Raw genomic sequence first — 21,266 nt, forward strand, 5'->3', positions numbered from 1 at the left:
ACTTTTTCTATTTTGACAAACTTCCTCTTACACCTGAAGAATAGGGCAGAACTGCTCTGCCTGGCGCTGTGCCACCCACAGCAAGACTGCCATCACAGTTTGGGAGCCATCAGCTTGAGAAATGGGAGAATTCACTGTTGAAAATCCAGCAACAGCAGAGACAGTGTGAGCAAATGGATTTCCCAAGTACAGTAATTGCAGCAATTGAAGGAACTTCCAGCCTTCACTGAAGGGCTGATAGCACTGCCCAAGGGGCACTGATGGGGAAGCACAGCTGTTTCACAGCATGCAGAAATGATTGTGCTTTTTTCCTCATAATACAATCTTTATTCCATGGGTTGGGCCCTCGAATTGAAATACAACTATTTGTCATAATAAGTACAGACTAGAAAGTAATTCTTCAGGAAGCAGTGTTAGCGTGTTTTTTTTGTTTGTTTGTTTGTTTGTTTTTTAATATCTGATTTTAACTAAAGAAGGCAAAATCGAATGATGGAAAAGTATACCAGCTCATTTAAATACCTAAGGTAGTGACTAACTGCTCTTCTGATTGAAAACTGACCCTGTTCTTCTCTCCCTCCATTGCCCTTGACTGGCAGTTACTTTTCATGTGTAGAAAAATTAGGTGGTATTTTATGCTCTCGTATTTTTGGGAAAATTGAAGCTATCTTTTTATTGCTGCTTTTTGTCCTTACACAAGTGCACCTCTTATTTTTCCTTCTCCATCACATTACCTGGGTATTTAAAAGTGCAGTGATATGTCTGTAAATACTGTGTTAGTAGCCTACACAGATGTTTGTACCTGTCTGGTGGGCTGCTGATCTCCCTTGTTGTTTCTCTGCGTTTTGCCTGCACAGATGACTTTCTGTGGCTGTTTTGCTGTTAACATGAACACTAGAGACATCTCTGCTGGGTTGGGGTGAGTTGAGGTGTGCAGTTTGTGTGTCTCCACCCTGGGATGGTGTTCCATCAGTTTTTAGTATCTCCCGCTTCTTACCCAGACCTTTTGCTTAAACATTTCAAAGTTAATTTCACTTTTCTAGACTTAGAAGACTTAGCTGAAAACTCAGGTTATCGGTGAGGTGGTTTTCTCATGTCTTACTTGCAGAGCACAGCCCTGCACTGCTTTTTAAGCATTCAGCAATGTGTGCGTGACTGAGAAGCCAAAATCCTTCTGGATAGGGCCTTTACCAGCATGCAGCACGGGCATAATTATTGCAGGAAGGGCATGTATCTTCATGTGTGACACGGGACTTCATCTGTGTGCTGCTGAGCACATGGCCAGGCTTTCTCATGTGTGGAAACGGCTTCTTGTGTAACAGGCTTTGTGAAACAGAAGTGAAGAACTCTGCTTTTATGCTTTTTCTGTGCTGAGTGAGCTGCCTTATTACAAATGAAAATAAATGCTTTAAGTATTCCCAGTGTTTTTACAACTTGGGCTTCTGATACTTTGAAATGCAACACAGAAATGAAGTAGACCTCACACAGATGGAATGCAAACAACAAATGTAAAACTTCACTGGGCTGTAACAGGCCAAAGAGAAGGCTGAGGGCCTTAGCAGCAGTGCTGCTGTTGCGGTGTGGGCTGATGAGCAGATTGCTGCTCTGTGTAACTGTTCTCCAGGTGGATTATGTAAGTGTAATAGCAGAACCTTGACACTTTTCTTTTTCTGTCTTTTGTAGTGTGCCGGTCAAATAAAAGCCCGTGGGTCTGTCTGACGTGCTCCAGTGTCCATTGTGGAAGGTGGGTATCAAGTGTCGGTGTGGAAGTTATTCAGCCAGACCTCTGCTTGCTTGCTTGGCCGAGGCAGTTTGTTCAGGAGGTTCCCAAATGCCTTTGTTCCTTGCATGGCTTTGTTGGGTGCTGTGTACTTACACCAAACATGCTTCTTTGCTACCTTCTAAGAGTCTGGAGAATGTACCCAGCGCAATTACTGCCCAAAAGGGACCTGAGTGCTGGATGTGATCGGTCAGCTCAGTCCCTGGGTGCGTGGTTAGCAACCTGCCTGCAGCTGGGCACTGGGACTTGTGCTCTTGGATGTCCTGCCTACTCAAGCCATTATTCCACGAAGGTGTCTGGAGAGCAGCTAATGCTGTGGGCAGTCGCCAGGTTCCATTCAAGATGGAAACCCTCAAATCCAAGTTGGGCACAGCTTAGGCAGAAAGTACCATAAATGTAGCAGTATAATTCTGGAACAGAGCAGTTATCCTGGCATGTATGGGCTTCTGCAGGTTCCTTCAGGGCATACCTACTGATTTTGCATCTGCTGGAGCACAGAAAGAATTTCTGTGGGAACGAGACAGTCAGTGCTATTGTTTATATGTCAGGGTAAATTTATATGTCGAAAAACTGCTTCTCTAAAAATGTTCCTGATGAATAAAATATTGAGTCTGTAGGCAGTGTTACCATTTAGTGTCTGATGTGTGAGCTTTTGTTCTGGGACGCTGTCAGTAAACTTGGTGAGGTTGAAATACATCCTCCAGGTCCCACTGGGAACGTTACCAACCAATTACAACACCAGAACATTTCTGGTGGAAGTGTGGCTTCATAGACCTGTCATTTGCACTGTCAGCCAAAAAGCCACCTCCTGCAAGCACGGCTGTCTGCTCTGGTTTCTGCCAGCACAGCAGTGTCCCTGGCCACATGGCTCCACTAGCACAGTGCATTAGCAGAACTGTTTGTACCTGCATGAGAGTACAAATCCAGAGCAGAAAAACCTTCATGTGGGGATGGGCAGAACTCCTGGCAGTTGGCATTAAGCAAGAAGTGTGTGGGGTGTGGAAGTCAGCTCTGGTCTGGCTATGCACTTCTAAGAGTTAATTACTTGTCAGCTGATGTTTAGGACTCTTGCATTTGTGATGACTTTTATTAATTGAAGATGCTTGACTTTCTGGGGAGATATCTCACAAGTTGGATTTGAGAATGCTCGCTGTGCCAACAAAAGAGCTGTAGGACTTCAGATTCTTTTCTCACCTGGGTGACCCATGCTGCTAAAGTAATCACAAAAGAAATGAGTGCTGGGTGGGAAAACAAAGGAGACCTCCAAGAAAAATAGATGGGAAAATAATATGTAGAGCTAACCACATAATGAGTGTGGAAAACAGGAACAGTGCTCGCCTTGGTTGTGGAGGTGCATGGGCCTGGTGAGGGCCCATGTGCTGCCCCTGGGTGCAGAGGTACAGAGATGCCTGTGTGTGGCTGCTATGAAGACGGTGGAAAAACTGATTTGGACAAAGTGGGAGAGTAAACAGGTTAAAAAAAAAAAAAATCAAGTTGACTGATGTTTTTTGTGTAGGTGAATTGCCTGTTTTAATGCTTTATGATAGGTTGTGATGTGTTCTGGTGGATTTTGTTATTTTTTTTCTGCTTTGTTCACCAAATGTTGGTGAAATAATTGTTTACAAAGCCTCACGTTTTTTTCTCCCTGTATTTTAGATATGTGAATGGCCACGCCAAAAAGCATTATGAAGATGCACAGATTCCTATGACCAATCATAAGAAAACAGAAAAACAAGAAAAAGTTCAGCATACTGTGTGTATGGATTGCAGTAGCTACAGTACATACTGGTAAGAGTTTCAACGCAGTAATTTGACAACCTTTTACATACGGGAGGCTGTAAGCTTTAAACTCTTGTGGAGTGTTATATACATCATTATGTACTTCATCTCTTGATTTCCAGACCTGACTGCTTTAAAGCAGTTATGAGATAACCGTCTGCTTTTGCATGTCTTGTGTAGCATTGGTTGTGGCTGCACTCCTGTGCTTCAGTGGCTTAGTTCAAACTTTTGGATGTAAATATAACTATGCGGGTTATGTGTGTGTTACATACACATACATGTGTTGTTTGGGTTTGTTTAGAACCTGCCTTTTTATTGCTGCTGTTCAGTAACTTTACTCCTTTCACCTAATGGATGAGCCGTTTGTGGATCCTGTATTTGTAATACCAGAAAGTTCAGTAACATGCCATACATTCTGCCTAAGAGATGTGAATGTGAGATGTGTAAATGCACGTTTGTTTGTTTCCAATATGCTTTTTTCCTTCACTTTGGGGAAAAAAAAAGGCCTCTTTCGGATGGTGAGTTGTTACAAGCTGTGTGTGAGTTTGGGAGAGGGATGGATCCTGCTTGGAGGCAGCATCAAGTTCTCTGACAAGATTAAATAGCAGAATCATGGAAGTGGTTCTGTTGACAGAAGCATGGCCTAGGCTGCTATGTGCAGGACATAAATAGTGCAGATCTTAGGGAGATCAGTGGCACTGTGCTGTAAAATTACTTACATGCAGAGCTCCACGGGTGGGTACTGCTTTGTTCAGAAAATCTTTGTGTACTTTATGGGGGAAAAATCTATCAGCTGAAGTTTGCATGTCCATTTTATGAAGAACAATTCTGTAACAAATGTTTTTATTGCTTGCAAGTAAAACCACAGTTAAAGTGTTCTGCCTGAGGAAATTCTGCTTGGAGCAATTCAGAAATGACTTGGGCAGTGTGTGTAGCAGTGACAGGAGCTGTAGAGCTGTTAAACTCAGAGGGAAGTAAAATGGGGGTGGCTTTATGATGTATGGGGACTTTGCTTTTTCCTGTGTTTTACATCAGTGACCACCACTTTTGCCCATTCCTGTGTGAAAACATGTATTTTTCCAAGTAGTGACATGCACATGTATTACCAGCGTTGGAACAGCTGTGGGAAGCTAATCCCAGTTTCCCAATTAACGCTGTTAACAACTGAATTCTGAGCTGTGATTTTTTTTTTTTTTTTTTTTTTAAGCCACGTCGAAAGTAATAACGTATGCAGGAATTCTAGTGGGATATTGGAGATCTTGATTGTATCTCCACTGACAAACAGTGTATGCCTGCTCTGCCAGAACTTGCAGAGGCTTTGTGTGTGTACACGGCACAGCTCCCTGCTGACCTCATCTCAAACCTAGGTATTTTGCACTACAGAGAATGGTGCTCAAACTGAGGACAGTGACGTGTTATTGAAACAGAATGTGTTTGTGAGGAGGGGGTGGGCACTCTGTTTGGAAGCTCACTGGTGTTTCGCAGCATATTTGTAATAGAAGGCAGAAGGAGCAGTTCAGCATGTGATTTGTCTTCTGCTGTAATCAAAGCAGAAGGCTGAGTCATCAGTGGCTGAACTGGAACTAATTGCAGAGAGCTTTGCCGTGGGGACTTCCTCTTGCATATAATTCCCTGACAGATTACAAGTCTGCTGTGCCAATGTGAAGCTGAGTGAGTTTCAGAAGCAGCATATCTTTGCTTTCGTTAGAATATTTTGGGGTCTTTAGTTGTCAGAAAACAAATACCTGGATTTGGTATTGCACTCTATATATATGTGTGTGTGTGTGTGTATACCTGTGTATGCTTATACATACATAAACACGTGTGTGTGTATGTATTCCTCCCCCCACCTCCATGGAAATGAGCTTAGATGTAAGAAGATGCAGCACAAAACGTTTGGACCAACGCCTGCCCCTGTGTTTTGGGCAGTTCTGTAAGACTTGATGTCAACCAGTGCTTGCCACTGAAGGAAATGGTTGGGTGAGCTCCAGCCATAACCAGCTGCTGGAGATGGAATTTTAAAATGTTGTTTCCAGCTTCTTCAGTGTAGATGTGAAGCTGTGAGATATTGGGATGTTTATGCAATTGTGTTGCTTCCAAGGGAACTTTTATTTAAAATCAATATTCTATGCAAAGCAGTGTGGGCAACCTCAGTAATTTGAAAGTCAAGAAAATGCAATCCTAAGACTTAATTAAATTTTCCTTCTATAAAGATGACAGAGAGGCTTTTCTGCAGCGCTTCTACTTCTCAGTTGTGGAGTTCTGTTGAGCTGTGTGGAAAACTCTTGTTCTGCTTTCATCCTGTGGATTCTCAGTAGCTGTGTTCCTTAGCTGGGTGGTGGCAGTATGTCTGTGTAGGCTGTTAGAATGAGAAGGCATTTAATTTCATCCCATCCTTCTCTTTAGCAGTCACGAGAGCGCAGTGCAGGGTTTGTTGCAGCCATCCCTTTCAGTCCAAGGAGATGAAATACTGTGACTGCTGGAGCTAATGTGGTTTATTGAATTTTGTATCTGATTCTCACCAAAACCAGAACAGTCCCCTGTAATTGCATTTCAGAGTGGAAGTCCAGGTGTGCAGATGTGAAACCAGCTCTTCTAGTTGCAGCAATAAGGTAGCTTAGACTTGCAGTGAGCTTTTCTGCTTTCAGTCCCTGTGCATGAACGTAAATGGTTGACAGAAGTGAACAGGACTAATTAAAATGTGCCTGGGAAATGAACGCATTCACAAACTTCTTTCCCTCCAAAACTGTGTCGAGCTTTCAAAAATCCATCTCTAGCAATAGCTCTTCTGTGGATTCCTTACTTAAGATCTAAGAGTTACGGCTGCTCTGTTCGCTGTTTGGAAATCCTGAGAGTTGTATGAAGTTTCTGTTTGCGGATGAAAGAGCCCTTGAAGAAACCAGACATCCTGGGTGCTGCTTTGCAGGCTCCTTGCCATGGGAAGGGCATTACTTTCCCAACTCTGCAATCCCTTGATGAGTTCAGTGTTTGAATTAACATTGGCAGTACTGTTGCCTTTGTACTACATCACAGGTTTGCACAGCAAAGAATGTTGTAAATTCCAGTTGTGCCTGATAGTCGAGATAGCTTCATTAGTTTACAAAGCGTGGATCTGCTCCAGCTGATGATGGGAATGTGTTTCATAGTGGAGTCGGTGCCAAACAAGGAGGGGAGCAGTGAGAGCTGTGCTATTAAGGATGCCCAGTGTAAGCTGGTTGTCCTCACAGAAGGGCCGGACCCTGAGAGCTGCATTGGATGCCACAGGGCTACCAGGGCCCCAGAGCTGAGCAGCCTTTGTGCAAGGCTGAGGAGGACACTGGGTCTCTCTGCTCTTTATTTTATGCACGTTGCTCTCATGTGAGCCGGTGCATGTGGTGTGAAGTCTTTTCTTGCCTTCCTGTTTCTCATACCTCAATGTGGGTTGTCTTGTTGGTGAGCTGCTTGTTGGCTTGCCCTGTGAGATGCTCTGAAATGCTGTCTCCACTTCCTGGGCTGTTCCATGCTGCTTCAGCATTTGTTCCTTAGTTTTAAGGGGTCTTGTCTTCCCTTCCCCCCTTTTTTGTACAGCCTTTTTGTACAGCCCCTGTGTACATTCATCTTCTTGCCTTCAAAAAATGGTTAAAGAGCTAGCTATGGATAAGAGAGTCCATGGCATTCCATGGAATTGTGAAATCTTTGTAGAAGATCACAGAACTTGCTGATTGCTGTTATCCTTTACTGAACCATAGTTTACATAGGAACTGTTACTACCTTTAACACTGCTGTGGTATTTTTACTTAAAGCTTTTGTGTTTAATTTTTGTGATGGTGGTGTGTGGTACAGACAGCAGGTCTGGAGCTGCTGACACCCTGTTGTTGCAGAGCTAGGTGTTGTAATGCTGGGCTGTGAGCTCTCAAGTAAGCAGCATCAACAGCCCATATTACTAGGAGCATCTCCACCAGAGGGAAGCAGTTGGCTTTTTGTTTTGGTGGTTTGTTGTGGTTTTTTTTTTTTTTTTTTTTTTTTTTTGTTTTTTAAGTTTTATTTCTTTATGCATGATTTGGGATCCTCAGTAAGCGACAGAAAGGCATTTGTTGTAAATATCTGTGGCTTGGTTCTTTTCAACCTTGTTTCTGCTGAGAGACAGTTTTGCTTTTCCTCCTTACGCTCACCTGGAGGCAGTGGGGATCAGCTTTTGCTTGTTTGTTGTTTTAGCTCAGTTATTTTTGCACTCCTGCCTTGGAAGCGTCTCACAGCTCTCTTTGTGTTTGTGCTTCTGCACGCACAAAAACGGTGAGAGAAGGAGTGGTGTTTGTGGCTGTACACGAGGTGTGAGTTGCCACGGCCCTCTGGTGTGAGCTGGATGGACCACGATGTCTCTTCATTCATCCTCCCTGCTCTTTTTTCCGTGGCAGAATCTCCAGCACTGCGCATCGGTTCAGCAGCTCTTGATGGCAAACCCATGAGGCTTTAATGGTAGTTTTACAGTCTTCAAATAAATGGATTTCTGCTACACGTTGATTTAAAAACTTCATATTCTATTTACTGACATCAGTTCCTCTTTCGATAAATCTTCCATGGTTTGCCTATTGCTGCTTTCAGTGACATGGAAAGTTTGAGTTTTTGCTTAACTGGAACAGTGTACTACTAAGTTGAGTGATAGGTAATGCTTCTGCTTTCTGATAAAGAAGTAGCTAGAAATGAATAACAAGTAATGAAATGTTGCCTGGACCATCTCTTGCTTTAAGGCACTGGTCAGAGGGAACCAGGCTCAGTTTGTTGTTGTTGTGTTCCCCTCTCCTTGTAATTTTCACTGAATTGCTGCAGTGCTTCCAGCATGACTGCTCTGGAGTACTTCACTGAAATTGGATTAACATTGATTTGGTATTTTTACTTAAAGCTTGTTTGTATAAATATGTTCCTTCTTCTGATAAATCTTCTTGCAGTTATCGCTGTGATGACTTTGTAGTGAATGATACCAAGCTGGGGCTGGTGCAGAAGGTCAGAGAGCACCTACAGAACTTGGAAAAGTAAGTGGTGTGTTTACTACCTATGGTTTGGGTAGGCTGACAGAATTCAAATGGGATTTCTGTTCTCTGTGCATATTTAGTACATTTTGGTCGTGATATGAGTGATACTGTGCGTATCTAAAAATGCCTTTTCATCACCAAGGAGCAGAATGGAAGAGGTTTGGCTGATCATGTACATCTTGTTTCTTATATGCTGTGCCTTTAGAGGCTGCATGTGCAGGAATTTAGAAATTCATTAGTTTTCTTTCTCCCATGTCAATAATCCCTATATTGTTCCTTAGAAATAGGACAGGATTTCCAGAACAGAATCACAGTTTCATCAAAAGCAGAAAAAAAAGTTTCTGAAGCAAAGAAACTGAAACTGAAATGTTGGTGGAAGTAGTTTTCGTGTTATTTGCATAGTTTGGTTTCCAAGCAGAAAGACTAAGAAAAGTTTATGAATTTAAACTGTACAGAAGAAACATGTGTTTCCTGTGACTTTTTCTGGCTCTCTGCCGTAGAAAAGTAAATACTGTAATCTCTGTGATGCAGATGCTGTGGCCTATGCTAGATAGCAAGTATTTTTTTTCTTAGTTTGCTTGCAAATCTTCCCTAATGCTAAGTGGAAGCATATGTGCATACAGTGCTTCCCAATGTATTGAAATGCCCCAGAGTTCCAACAGCACTCCTCTGAGAAGTCGCTGCGATCCAGAGAGTGTCTGCGTCCTTCCTCAGTGTGTTGGGGACTTCATAAGTAGCGTTAATGTGGTGAGATGTAGGGCTGTGTGGGCACAGTGAGAGCACACCTGGGCAGATGTCGTGGTGGAGGATTCCATCGTGTCTAATGACAGCTTTTGGATGTTTGGAGGGCTTTTCAATTCAAAAACAAAACGGAATTAGAACAAAGCCTAAAAGCTGGAACGTGCTACAGTTCTGTTAGAGAGAAGTCCTGAGTGGAAGAATCCAGGGCCCCTGATTTCTGGTGCTGTGGAAAAGAGAAACCTGTTGTTCTTGTGGCATTGTATGAGTCTTACCCAGGTGTTGCACCCTGGTGTATTTATACGTCAGAGAAGCTCAATACATTACTGACTGCACTTCAGATGCTTCTGGTCTTCGGTACTTCACTTTGTCCTGGCTTTCTCAGAGTTCAGGATGACTCTTCCGGCAGAAGTATTTTATGGAAAACTCTCTATTAAGCACTCCGTTGGTCGTGGGAGAAGATGAAGGCTATTTCAGATGAGAGGTGGCACGTAACAAGGAATGTCTCAGGGTACACACTGCACTATGCATAGCCTAACACAGTTAACTCGGACCTGGGTGTTGAAAATAGGATGTGCATCTGTACTCTATGCATTCTGTTTTCAGACTATGAAATGCACCTGTGGTGATCAGGAAGCTCTTTGCTGTCTTAATGACAACTGATGGCAGATGTGGTAACTGTTATGACATTGGGATGATTATCTGTTGTCTGCAACATTATCTTGTTTCCTGCAAGATTTTGTTTTATACTAACATGTTTTATTTGCTTCCCAACAGTTCAGCCTTTACATCAGACAGACACAGGAAAAGAAAACTATTGGAAAACTCATCTCTGAACAGCAAGTTACTAAAAGTAAATGTAAGTATAACAGAGCTAATACACAGTTTTGCTAAACCTTTTGAGGTTTATAGTTGGGCTAAATTTAAAGTACTTAGCCAGCTACCAACTCCTCCCTGGTTTATTTTGTCTTCCTCATCTCCTGACCACACTGAGGAAAGAGCCTCTTCTCATTAAATAACGTTTGATACTCTGCTGTACTTCTGCTGGCCTACACTTTGAGCTTCTCTTTGTTCCTTAAGATCAGTGAGGTGGAAAACAGGTAGTACTCAAGAGATTAAAACAGCTACAAGGAAGGTTTTATTTTCATTTCACTTTATTTTGTGCAGACGAGGCATTTATTTTGTTCCTTTTAGAGCGCAGAAAGAAGACAGAGAGGCAGGTCTTTGTCTAAAGGGGGATGAGAGAGTAGTTTTTAAGAAAAAGTAGAGAGCTTTTAAAACTTCTAAGAAACAACTGATGAAATTTGCTTTCCAAAGCAGCTGTGAAATATGCTGAAGACTGTGCTCCCTCTCACGTTCCACCTTCCTGATGGTTTGACTTCACGTCTGTTGAGCAGTACCCAGGAGAACACAGTCCAGCTCTGTCTGAAAAGCTGCACAGTATTTTCCAGTCAAAGAACGCTCCAAACCAAATGCCTGTTTGTGGTGGTTAGAGTTGAGGGATCTTCTAATCCACATAATTTCTCACAGATTTCAGGGAGGGGGAAAGAAGAGAGAGTGACTCGGCTCTATGTGACTGCCTTGTTTTCACCAGAGGGAGCGTAGAGCAGAGTGCTGCCTCCTGAGCCCCTGGGCCTGCAGCACAGCAGTGAATTCCAGTGCAGCTGAAGTAATGGCTGTCTTCAGCTATGAGAAATAATTGTCTGAGCGGGAAGCGAAGAAGCTCTGATTATGAATGGAAATAAGAGGGGAGGGATGGCAGAAGCAAAGCAGTCAGTTGCTGCTTTGCAGAGTCTTTGGGTTTAGTGACATTGAAAATGTACTGCCAGGGTTGCTTTGGCTTTGAAACCACGTTTTTCAAATTGAGTAGATTAGTGATTGTTAAAATTTGTGTTGATATCACAGTAACAGCTCTGTTGGGAGAAAGTGGGTGAGCAGGGATGTATGCATCTTTAACCTAAGCATCCTCACTTCCAGGGAAGCACCACTGCCCTCTGTGCCACAGGCCTTCGGAACCTGGGGAACACGTGTTTCATGAATGCCATCCTGCAGTCGCTCAGGTACTTCCTCGCTGTCAGTCAGGGCTGAGCTTGCCAGAGACAAAGCACAGGTCCATTACTGGGACTTCTGTAGCAGAGCGTAGAATCAGTAGGTAGAAGATGACACTGTTAACTTCCTTAGCAGCTGCAGCTTGTTTTTGTTAGGGAATGCTTTCGATAACTATCACAGTACCTGTTTGTCAAAGCAGAGCCAAAATGTAGTTGTTTCAGGTATTTGGGATGATGGTGGTATTTATGGATTCAGTCACTCATTTACAGAAGATAAGTATTTGTTACAGTATTTCTAGTATTGTGGAAGAAAATATTTAAAAAAACAACCTGTTCCTGTTGCCATCACTTACCATCACTAGGTGAAGTTCCGTTCATGGATTTCAAATAACAGACTCCAGGATTACATCTTCCCTTTACTCTCTGTCCTTTAAGGATTTCATTCATTTTTCCTTTTTTTTTTCTTTCCCAGTAATATTCAGCAGTTTTGCTGTTACTTCAAAGAATTGCCTGCTGTGGAGCTGAGGAATGGGAAGACAGCAGGCAGGAGAACTTACCATACCAGGAGCCAGGGAGATAACAATGTGTAAGCAGAATCGTCTTTGTTGTCACTGAACTTTAATGAAAATGGCAAATGCTGAACTCGTAGAGCTGCTATACACTTTCAGTGTTAGAGAGTCACAGAAAATGATCCCTAGAGGATCAGTGTCGTAGAAAAATAGTTGGCTGCACAAGAAAAAGGAACTGCTGCTTGCAGTGGGCACGTGTCAGCCCTGTCCTGCAGGGAGAGGCAGTCAAATCCATCAGGAAGTGCTAAGGTAAGGTGAGGAAGTGCTAGTTAAATACTGCCACTTGGTTGTGCCATTCAGAGCCTGTAACTTGTTTCAGCAAGCGTTGAAGCGACCATGTTAGTAGACTTTACAACACAATGGTGAAGGGTACATAGATTTCCAGTATCTGAAATATAATTTTCCTAACCTGTCCACCTCTGATGTTATGGGTAGGATTTTGGGCAAACTCTTTGAAGTACTGGAATGTACTCAGTCATTACAATTTTAACCAAGGTAACATCTGATACTTGTACCATTGAGCTAGTAAACCCTCAGGAGTTACAATGCAAGCCCATATTCATCACCAGCTTTTACTTTCTTTCCAGTTCATTGGTGGAAGAATTCAGAAAGACACTTTGTGCTCTATGGCAAGGAAGCCAAACTGCATTTAGTCCAGAGTCCTTATTTTATGTTGTTTGGAAAATTATGCCAAATTTTAGGTAAGTTTTGTAACTTATTATTTTTTATTGTAATCTTGTATTGCTGGTGTCCTGATCTCAAACCTGCTGAATGTGGGAGAAGGAGAATGCAGACTTCCTGTATGCCCATAAATACTCCTGGAAAAAAATCTTTACTTAGGTTTGCTTTTGTGTTTGTCAGTAGATCTTTTTTCCCCACGCTTTGATCATGTGCTGCATGTGACACTGATGGAGATGGCAGAGATCTCAAATGCTGAAACACTTTGTAAAGTGCTTGTAAAGATACTTTGTGCCTCGTGGCAAAAAAGCAAAAGTGCCTTTAGGTCAGAGTCATATTCCAAGCTTGCTCCAATAATAAACTGATGAAGTCAGATTAAAAATGTGCAGGTCTACATGCAAATGTACTGGGTAAAACTTCCTTGATTCTCTGAAAGCACAGTTATCATCATTAGTTGGACGTGAAATGAGGACTGTAATAAAACCAGCCATTTTGTGCCCATACTGACAAAAAAAGAAAGACAATGGTTACTCCAGTAAATTGAAGTATCATTCCTCTCCAAGGTCTCCCTGTCCTGGCCCCTGAACCTCTTTCAAAGGAGCACTGAAACCTGTTAGGATATATTGTGATGAAGGTAAGTTGCTCCATGTTCTCAGGTAGTAAAGATGCTGTTATCTGTTACGCCTCTAGCAGTGCTGAAAAGATGCTGTGAACATACACGAGTAACCCAAATAATGAAAGCTGTCTTATTCTGTTCTTCACACTGCCGAGTCTGTTTCAGTTGGCTTAAGAGAATCAAGGAAGTTTAATACCAGTGGTTTCATGCAGTGACCAAAAACTCCATCTGTGATGTCTTTGATCATTTTTTCCAACGACAGTCTTCACTGTAATTCCCGATAGGCTAAGCAAGAAACAATTGGAGTTCCTCAAGCAAATTTTCAGCACTGTGGATTCTATCAGAGTTTTTAAAAGTGTTTTTGTATTGTTTTAGGGTTTTAAAATTATTTTCCCCTTATTCCCGCTTAACTGGGAACATGTGCATGATTAACTGGTGAGGAATCACTTGGAGAGCAGTGTCAGCTGGTCAGTAAATCCCTGCTCCCATGTGGTCCAGTGAGAAAGCTTGTTCAGTGCTTGACCATACCTTGTAAAAGGTGATGGCGTTCCTGTTGTGCATTGTGTGCTGCTCACCAGATAGAGTGGAGGAGCTGGTCAGATGCTCAGGAAAGGTGGCTGGAACCAATAGCTTACCAACAGCAGAATGGCTGCTCTGGCTGTGCTTATGAAGTGATGGGGGCAGGGAGAGAAAACATACTTGGAAACTTGGTTTAATTGTTTTTAAGCTTAAAGATATGTCAGTTGTTGAAGGCGTGTGCCTGCTTCAGGACTGCAAGTGCTGCTTTTCTTTCAGAAGGTTACTGACTTTGTTGCAGGAAGTTGAACAAAAAAAGGGTTGCTTGGGCTCGTGATGGTTCTCTGTCTCATCTCACATGTAATCTGTGTAGAGAATATTGCTTATGGTTTTTAAGACTTGTATATGACAAGCACAGCCAGAGTGTCTCTAAGCTCAAACTCTGCTGCCAAAGTCCTGCTCCTTGACGTTGTGCTGCTTTGATTCTGCTGCGTGCCAAAATAGCCTGCAGCTTCATGCTGAGTTGCAAGATGTGTGTTTTGTAGTCTTACTGCTGTATAAATAGAGTGCTCTGTTCTCCTAGTAAATGTCTCTCTTCATATCTTGCTATCAGTAGGAAAAGGGATGTCAGCAGTGGGCTTCTGATGTTACAGTCAGATCAGGGATGTTACACAAGCTGTCAGAGAAACTGCATTTCAGCTGAAGAGCGTTCATCCATATCCTCACAGTCTTTTCAAGATCTGCATTTAGACTTAAGCTTTTTATCAAATACAGAGAATCTTTCATCTATAAATAACTTATTTGTGTGCCAGCGTAAAACCCGTGCATCAGGATCACAGCCAACAGCGTGGAATGATTCCAAAGGTTATTTAGTCATACCTGTTGGAGATCAAATGCACTGTGTTAGGAGTTCTTTGAGGAGGAAGTTGCTGTTAGGAAGGTATCTGAAGCAAAGTAGATGCCATAAATGTAATCTTCAGATGAAAAATCATCATAAACAGCTGTTCAGTAAGCAGGAGATACCTGCATTAAATATGCTTTTTACTTAACGATTTCAAAGTTTGCATTGTCAGAGATGCATGTGGGAAACCAAACGCTGAGAATAAATTCCTTTTATCAGTGGGGAGGGGAACAAGCAGGCAAGCAAGCAACTAGATCTGCCAAAGCATCACATGGCTTTGTACCAAATGAAGAGCATGTGGTCATTCTGACATGGCACGGCACCCATACGTTTGGTGATATCCTTGAACAGCACCGGTTTTGAGACTTCAGAATGCTGACCATAACTGGGTCCAGAGTTGAGATGAGCAGAGTGCTGGCTGAATCCAGTTATCTGAGTTGTAACAGTTCTGCAGCAGCTCTTCCATTATAAAACTTACCATAGAAGTTCCTCGTGGAGATAGCTGCACAGTGATGGGGATGTGAAGGAACAGAGGTTGTGGTTTGTTTGCACATCAGTGTATCTTTCTGAGGGCTTCAGTTCAAAATACACACGGCTCTTTAAATCCTGCTCAGTATTGCTAAACAAATGTATGTTGTTCTGAGTGATGTGCTCTGTCTCAAAGTAATACAGCCCAAACCTTTGGTGATGATGTTGTTTTTGTTTTTGCTCAAGGGGTTACCAGCAACAGGATGCCCACGAGTTCATGCGTTACCTTTTGGACCATCTACACCTGGAACTCCAGGGTGGCTTTAATGGTGTTTCACGTTCAGTAATTTTGCAAGAAAATTCTAGCCTGACTGCGAGCAGCAAATGTTGCATGTAAGAAATGTTTTCTAATTATTTCTTCAGTACCTTAGTGCCTTTGTGTAGGTCTGGGTGGTGGATCTGAAAGTTTAAGTGCGCGTTTCCTTGTTCGAGCTGTCCTTAGCAAATGTGTAACGTCGCAGTTACAAAGCTGCAGGGACATGGACTATGGTCCTACAGGATCTTCTTCCTTTCAAAAGGAAGTATGGCCCTCAGATGAGCACTCTTTTCCTGGCTGTGAGCATACAGAGTAAGTTGTAAACACACTTCAGAAGAAAAAAATCTGTGTAGTTCCTATTCTGTATGCATATGGAATTATCTTCTTTCGGAGTGATAGATGGCTTGAAAAATACACAGGCAAAAAGGCTGCCAAGTAGCTGAATGCTTAAATTGTCAGTGGACCTTGTAGATTAGGGAGAAAGTAGAGCAGCTTCTATTGGACTTGAGGCAGTTTCCCTGCAGATGGTCTCTGTATTTTGTTTATTCACCTGACGCACACTTAAAGCTGCTGGGTTTTTTTGTTGTTGTTTTCCTGCCACTGTTGATTTTCGTGTTGTTGTGCATCCTGAAACAGGCACTCATCTGCTTATTCATAGAATCACAGAATGGCCTGGGTTGAAAAGGAGCACAGTGATCATCTAGCTTCAACCCTCTTGCTTTGTGCAGGGTCCCCAGCCACACACCTCTCTTAAAATACTGCTCTTCCTGAATTTTGCTGGGTGTGCTTTTTCTCAGATTAAAGCTATCACAGGGGGAAAGCATTTTAATTTGCTTCAGGAAGCAAGGTCAGGTCAGTTTGGTCCTTGGATTCTCTGAGCAGAAGTTGAGTGAATTTTCCCTTTCTGTAGTGATGACTACACTGGGTAGCATGTAGACATAGTAGACAGCTCTACTGTTTCCCCCAAAAACAAGTGTCTAAAATTGCTCTTAGAATTAAAGAATGCTTGGAAAATAAACCAGTTTTGTTTTCAGTGTGCATAAACGTGTCTGACCTTGGGAGAGAACTTAACTTTGAGATGTGTACAGTAATTCTGCTGTGAGCATGGAGAGGTGGAATACAGTAGCAGTGAATTGCCTTTTGTCAAAGGCACACTGAGGTCATATGTGCTTAAATGGTTTCAGTGTGAGGATGCTGTGAGTACTCTCTTTTTGAGTGTCCCTTTATTTGGGCAGCCATTTCCTTCTGCTTTACAGTTAATATCAGCTCTGCTTGTTAAGTTATAGGTGGAGCACTGATACAGAACATGGGTTTTTGCAAGCTTGCAGCGTCAGAACTACAAGCACAAACTAGCAAGTTATTGCGAAGTTGTATAATAAAATGGTTTGTTCTCATTGGGCTATGAAGTCATTACCTAATCTGCAGAAAAGATTCAGTAAGAGACTTAGCCTAATGGAAGTGTAGAGGATGATGATGCTGGTAGATACTGCTTAGCATATCTTAATGCAATGTAAGCTGTCTTTGGTAGCAAAACGGGAGAAATGTAGAACTTGATTTAAAGGAGTCCAAACTACTTGCAGCAAAGAAGGGTGAAGTTTCAAAACAAAATGGTTGACCTACCTGTGAGGGAAGAATTTTTGTTTGGAAACAGCCTTAGTCACAGGGCACCTTGTGAGAATCACAGAACTGTAGGGGTTGGAAGGGACCTCCAGAGATCATCGAGTCCAACCCCCTGCCAAAGCAGGTTCTCTACAGCAGGTCGCACAGGTCGGCATCCAGGCAGGTCTTGAACATCTCCAGAGAAGGAGACTCCACCACCTCCCTGGGCAGCCTGTTCCAGTGCTCCGTCACCTCACTGTAAAGAAGTTCTTGCACACATTGGTGTGGAACTTCCTATGCTGCAGTTTCCAGCCGTTTCCCCTTGTCCTGTTTCCACTCACCACTGAAAACAGTCTGGCCTCGCCATTCTGCCCCCCACACCTTAGATACCTGAGATAACAGACCCAGTTCACTCAGCCTTTCTTCATAGAGGAGATGCTCCAGGCCCTTCACCATCTTTATGGCCCTCCGCTGGACTCTTTCCAAGAGATCCTTGTCTTTTTTGTACTGGGGAGCCCAGAACTGGAGGCAGTGCTCCAGATGAGGCCTTACCAGGGCAGAGTAGAGGGGGAGGATCACCTCCCTCGACCTGCTGGCCACGCTCTTTTTAATGCACCCCAGGATGCCATTGGCCCTCTTGGCCAAAAGGGCACACTGCTGGCTCATGGCCAACCTGTCGTCCACCAGGACACCCAGGTCCCTCTCCGCAGAGCTCCCCTCCAGCAGCTCATCCCCCAACCTGTACTGGTGCATGGAATTATTCCTCCCCAGATGCAAGACTCTACACTTGCTTTTGTTAAACCTCATCCGTTTTTTTCTGCCCAGCTCTCAGCCTGTCCAGGTCTTGCTGAATGGCAGCACAACCTTCAGGCGTGTCAGCCAATCCTCCCAACTTTGTATCATCAGCAAACTTGCTGAGGGTGGCCACTATCCCTTCATCAAGGTCATTGATGAAGATGTTGAACAAGACCGGACCCAGCACAGACCCCTGGGGGACACCACTGGTTACAGGTCTCCAGCCAGACTCTGCTCTGCCAACTCTGCACCTCTGTGTGATAAAAAGGGACTCAGCCAGTACTTCAGCACTAAAATACCCAGCATCTATGTAAAGAATGTGCAGTTCAGTTCGTGTTTTCTGTTGGCGCGTGGTGAAGGACTGCAGCAGCTAAATACCTGCAGTAGGCACTTCTGGGATGGGTGAAAGCCCTGTGAATGAACAGTATCTCTTTGTGGACTAAACTTCTCTGTGTAGCAGCAACGAGTGATAAACTAGTTGTATGAGGTATTACAAATGAAGACCAGACCAGATTTCTAACTTTTCTTCTGTGTTCTGATTTGCCTAGAAATGGAGCCTCCACTGTTGTCACAGCCATTTTTGGAGGCATTCTTCAAAATGAAGTCAACTGCTTAATATGTGGAACAGAATCTAGAAAATTTGACCCATTCCTAGGTAAGATGCCTCTTGTCTTAAAAATAAATAAATAAATAAAGAGAGTGGGTGATACAAGGTAGGACAGCAAATCTGAAATTTGATTCATTTAGGTGTCATATGCCTGGACCACAGGTTTAGTGTGGAATGATTAAGCATTGTTTTATTCCACCCTAAAGCTTTTTCTTTATGCTTGTTTTCCCAGATCTTTCGCTAGATATTCCAAGTCAGTTCAGAAATAAACGTACTAAAAATCAAGAAAATGGACCAATGTGCACACTACGAGGTAAGGGTGCCTGGATAACGAGCTCATTAACGAGAACTGGAGTGTACGCTCACCTGTTTCAGGAGCCAGGTTATGACTTGATGGCATGTGCCGTCTGATTTTATCAGATGCTGCAGTAGAAAAAGGTGCAAAAACAATTTTCCACGTATGCCTCACCCATCACTACGTATTGAAGTGCTGCTTTATTAAACTGGGGCGGAGATGTGCTTTGGTTTGAGATGTGCAGGTCAGCTAAATACGCAGGAAAATACCGGCACTGCTTTCTTCATGGTCAGTGCTTTCCATCTTGTCCAGTTTTTCCAGCGCACATTTGTGTAGTCAGTCTATAACAGCTGTACTGCTGAGGCACTGTGCTTACAGCACGTTTTGTGAGCATGCCCCTCATGCAGAGTGAGATTGACTCTTGTGAGTCTCTGCTTTTTAAACAGTGTAAACACAGTCCTGTAAAGCTTGGCAGAGTTGCTGCGATTGATCTTGTTTTAAAGGATGTTAATCTTGATGCATCCATAAATCTACCTGATGGAAATTGCAAAACACTACGTGAAAAAACTTTTTTTTTTCCCTCTGCTCATCCTTTAGTTAAAACCAGATCACTTCTGTAAGTTGAACATTTGTTACTGGAACGTAATGGAATTACAATGAAATAAACCATTGTGCTGAGCAGTGGGAAGGAATCTTGTTTGAAGGAGTCTTTTTTTTCCTCTGGAACTGCTTATAGCTGTCTTTGTTGAAAGGAGCAAGGAACATTGCATGTCAGAACCTGCTGGTGTGTGCCAGCTGCAGATTTTTGGAGCACAACCTGCACAAGACTGCAATGCAGGAGCACCTTTATGCTGCTGAGTTTGCTGCATTTTGTGTTACAAAGATCATTTGCTATAATCTTGATTTAGGTTTGTGTGTGTTGTTTTTGTTTCCAGATTGTCTTCGCAGTTTTACAGACCTGGAAGAACTTGATGAGACAGAGCTGTATATGTGTCATAAATGCAAAAAGAAACAGAAGTCCACCAAAAAATTCTGGATTCAGAAACTACCAAAGGTTTGTATAAACATGAAAAGTAATAGCATGGCAGTTTGTCAAAGAAACGGCTGCTCAGCTGTTCCTGGACCAACACCTGACCCTTCCAGATAGGCAGAAGCAAATTCAGCCATTTCCTCTAATGCTTCTCTTTTATTTTATTAATCCCTTAGGTGCTATGCTTACACTTGAAACGATTTCACTGGACAGCATATCTAAGAAACAAAGTTGATACATACGTTGAGTTTCCCTTACGAGGCCTAGACATGAAATGTTACCTGTTAGAGGTATGGAGACTCCCATGGCAACCTCCTAGAGAAATTCTTTACATCACATATGTCTTTGTTACAAATTACAGCAGGTATCGCTGAGATCTGAAGAGTTTTGTCTTTTTAACTGCAGCCTGAAAACAGTGGCCCAGAAAGCTGTCTCTATGACCTTGCAGCTGTTGTTGTGCATCATGGCTCAGGGTGAGTACATGGAGTAAGCCTGCTTCAGGGCAGAGATCTCCTCACTGAATTACATGCCAGCTTATTTAAGGCTTTTCTTCTCCTGGTGAATGTCTGTATATGTCAGTGGTGGAAACATGCAGTAATTTACAAGCTTCTGTGGAACTGGGCTGAAATAACATCAGACGGATACATTTATGATGTAGTTATTCCTGTGAATTCCCCTTGGCAGTCTCTAGGGGTAATCACTAAAGTGAAAGAATGAAAAGCATGAAAACTAACGCTGAATAAAGGGTCCTTCCAGACGTTTGTGCTTCATTTTAACATTCTTAGTATAAGGCAAAGATGTTTTTCTCTTCAGTTTGCAATGCACATATGTGTTTATGCCAGAGTGTGTTTGAAACACATGTAGTAGTGGCACAGTCGTTTCTCCTACAGGAGTGAAACCTCAAAGTGAATGCTAATAGACATGTCACAAAGATGAGTACTATTTGTATTTTGAAGTGAAATTGCTGGGTATGGGTTAAGTTTGGGGGGGTTTTTTTGTTTTTTTTTTTGTTTCCCAACCCTGGATGGAACTGTTGAGAATAACTGCAGTAGTGACAAAACAGCTGTCTGTCCAGGGAAGAAGCTGTAGTTATAAGAAATCACTTCAGGCTGTGAAGGGGTTTAAAAAAACCCCTTCTAAAGTCCTTTCTAAGGAAACTGTCATATTAATCAAATCCTTGTTGATATCCAAATTTAATTCAAAGATACTAAACAAAATTTTGTCTGCAGACCACTCTTTCTGCTTGAAACAGAGGGTGGACAATCTAAAAGACAAGACTCCTAAAGGCAGCCTTCGTAGCACCACAGTGCATCTGGTGCTTTGAGGTCAAGGGAAAACTACAGGCATTAAGGGAGAGCCAGCCATGGCTAGGACAGAATGAGGCGGCTGGAACCATTAACGTGTTGCAGCAGCACACAGAAGTGAGAGCAGGCCTTCTCTTGAGTGGCAGGGGATGGAAATTGAGAGGGTGTAACTCTCTTAGATTCAAGATGTGGCTCCAAAGCTTGGGTCTGTTTAAACTGCT

The 21,266-nt window shown here is 42.8% G+C and overlaps 1 protein-coding gene across 2 annotated transcripts in view; it reads left to right on the plus strand.

Annotated features, from left to right (window-relative positions):
• Window positions 1–21,266, plus strand: part of USP3 (ubiquitin specific peptidase 3) — a gene marked incomplete at both ends in the record, with an annotated part of 34,406 nt that overhangs the window by 12,556 nt on the left and 584 nt on the right. The window contains 13 exons of one of the 2 annotated variants that reach the window (XM_079541198.1): window positions 1,681–1,741; window positions 3,434–3,565; window positions 8,482–8,565; window positions 10,081–10,162; window positions 11,281–11,363; window positions 11,824–11,937; window positions 12,508–12,621; window positions 15,346–15,492; window positions 18,358–18,464; window positions 18,649–18,729; window positions 19,647–19,765; window positions 19,918–20,031; window positions 20,147–20,214. In XM_079541198.1, coding sequence (XP_079397324.1) covers window positions 1,681–1,741; window positions 3,434–3,565; window positions 8,482–8,565; window positions 10,081–10,162; window positions 11,281–11,363; window positions 11,824–11,937; window positions 12,508–12,621; window positions 15,346–15,492; window positions 18,358–18,464; window positions 18,649–18,729; window positions 19,647–19,765; window positions 19,918–20,031; window positions 20,147–20,214 — 1,306 coding nt within the window. The remainder of the gene's footprint in view (window positions 1–1,680; window positions 1,742–3,433; window positions 3,566–8,481; window positions 8,566–10,080; window positions 10,163–11,280; window positions 11,364–11,823; window positions 11,938–12,507; window positions 12,622–15,345; window positions 15,493–18,357; window positions 18,465–18,648; window positions 18,730–19,646; window positions 19,766–19,917; window positions 20,032–20,146; window positions 20,215–21,266) is intronic. The other variant, XM_079541199.1, reaches the window with a different exon arrangement.

Source organism: Tetrao urogallus (genome assembly GCF_951394365.1).
Source record: "Tetrao urogallus genome assembly, chromosome: 11".
NCBI classification, from domain to species: domain Eukaryota; kingdom Metazoa; phylum Chordata; class Aves; order Galliformes; family Phasianidae; genus Tetrao; species Tetrao urogallus.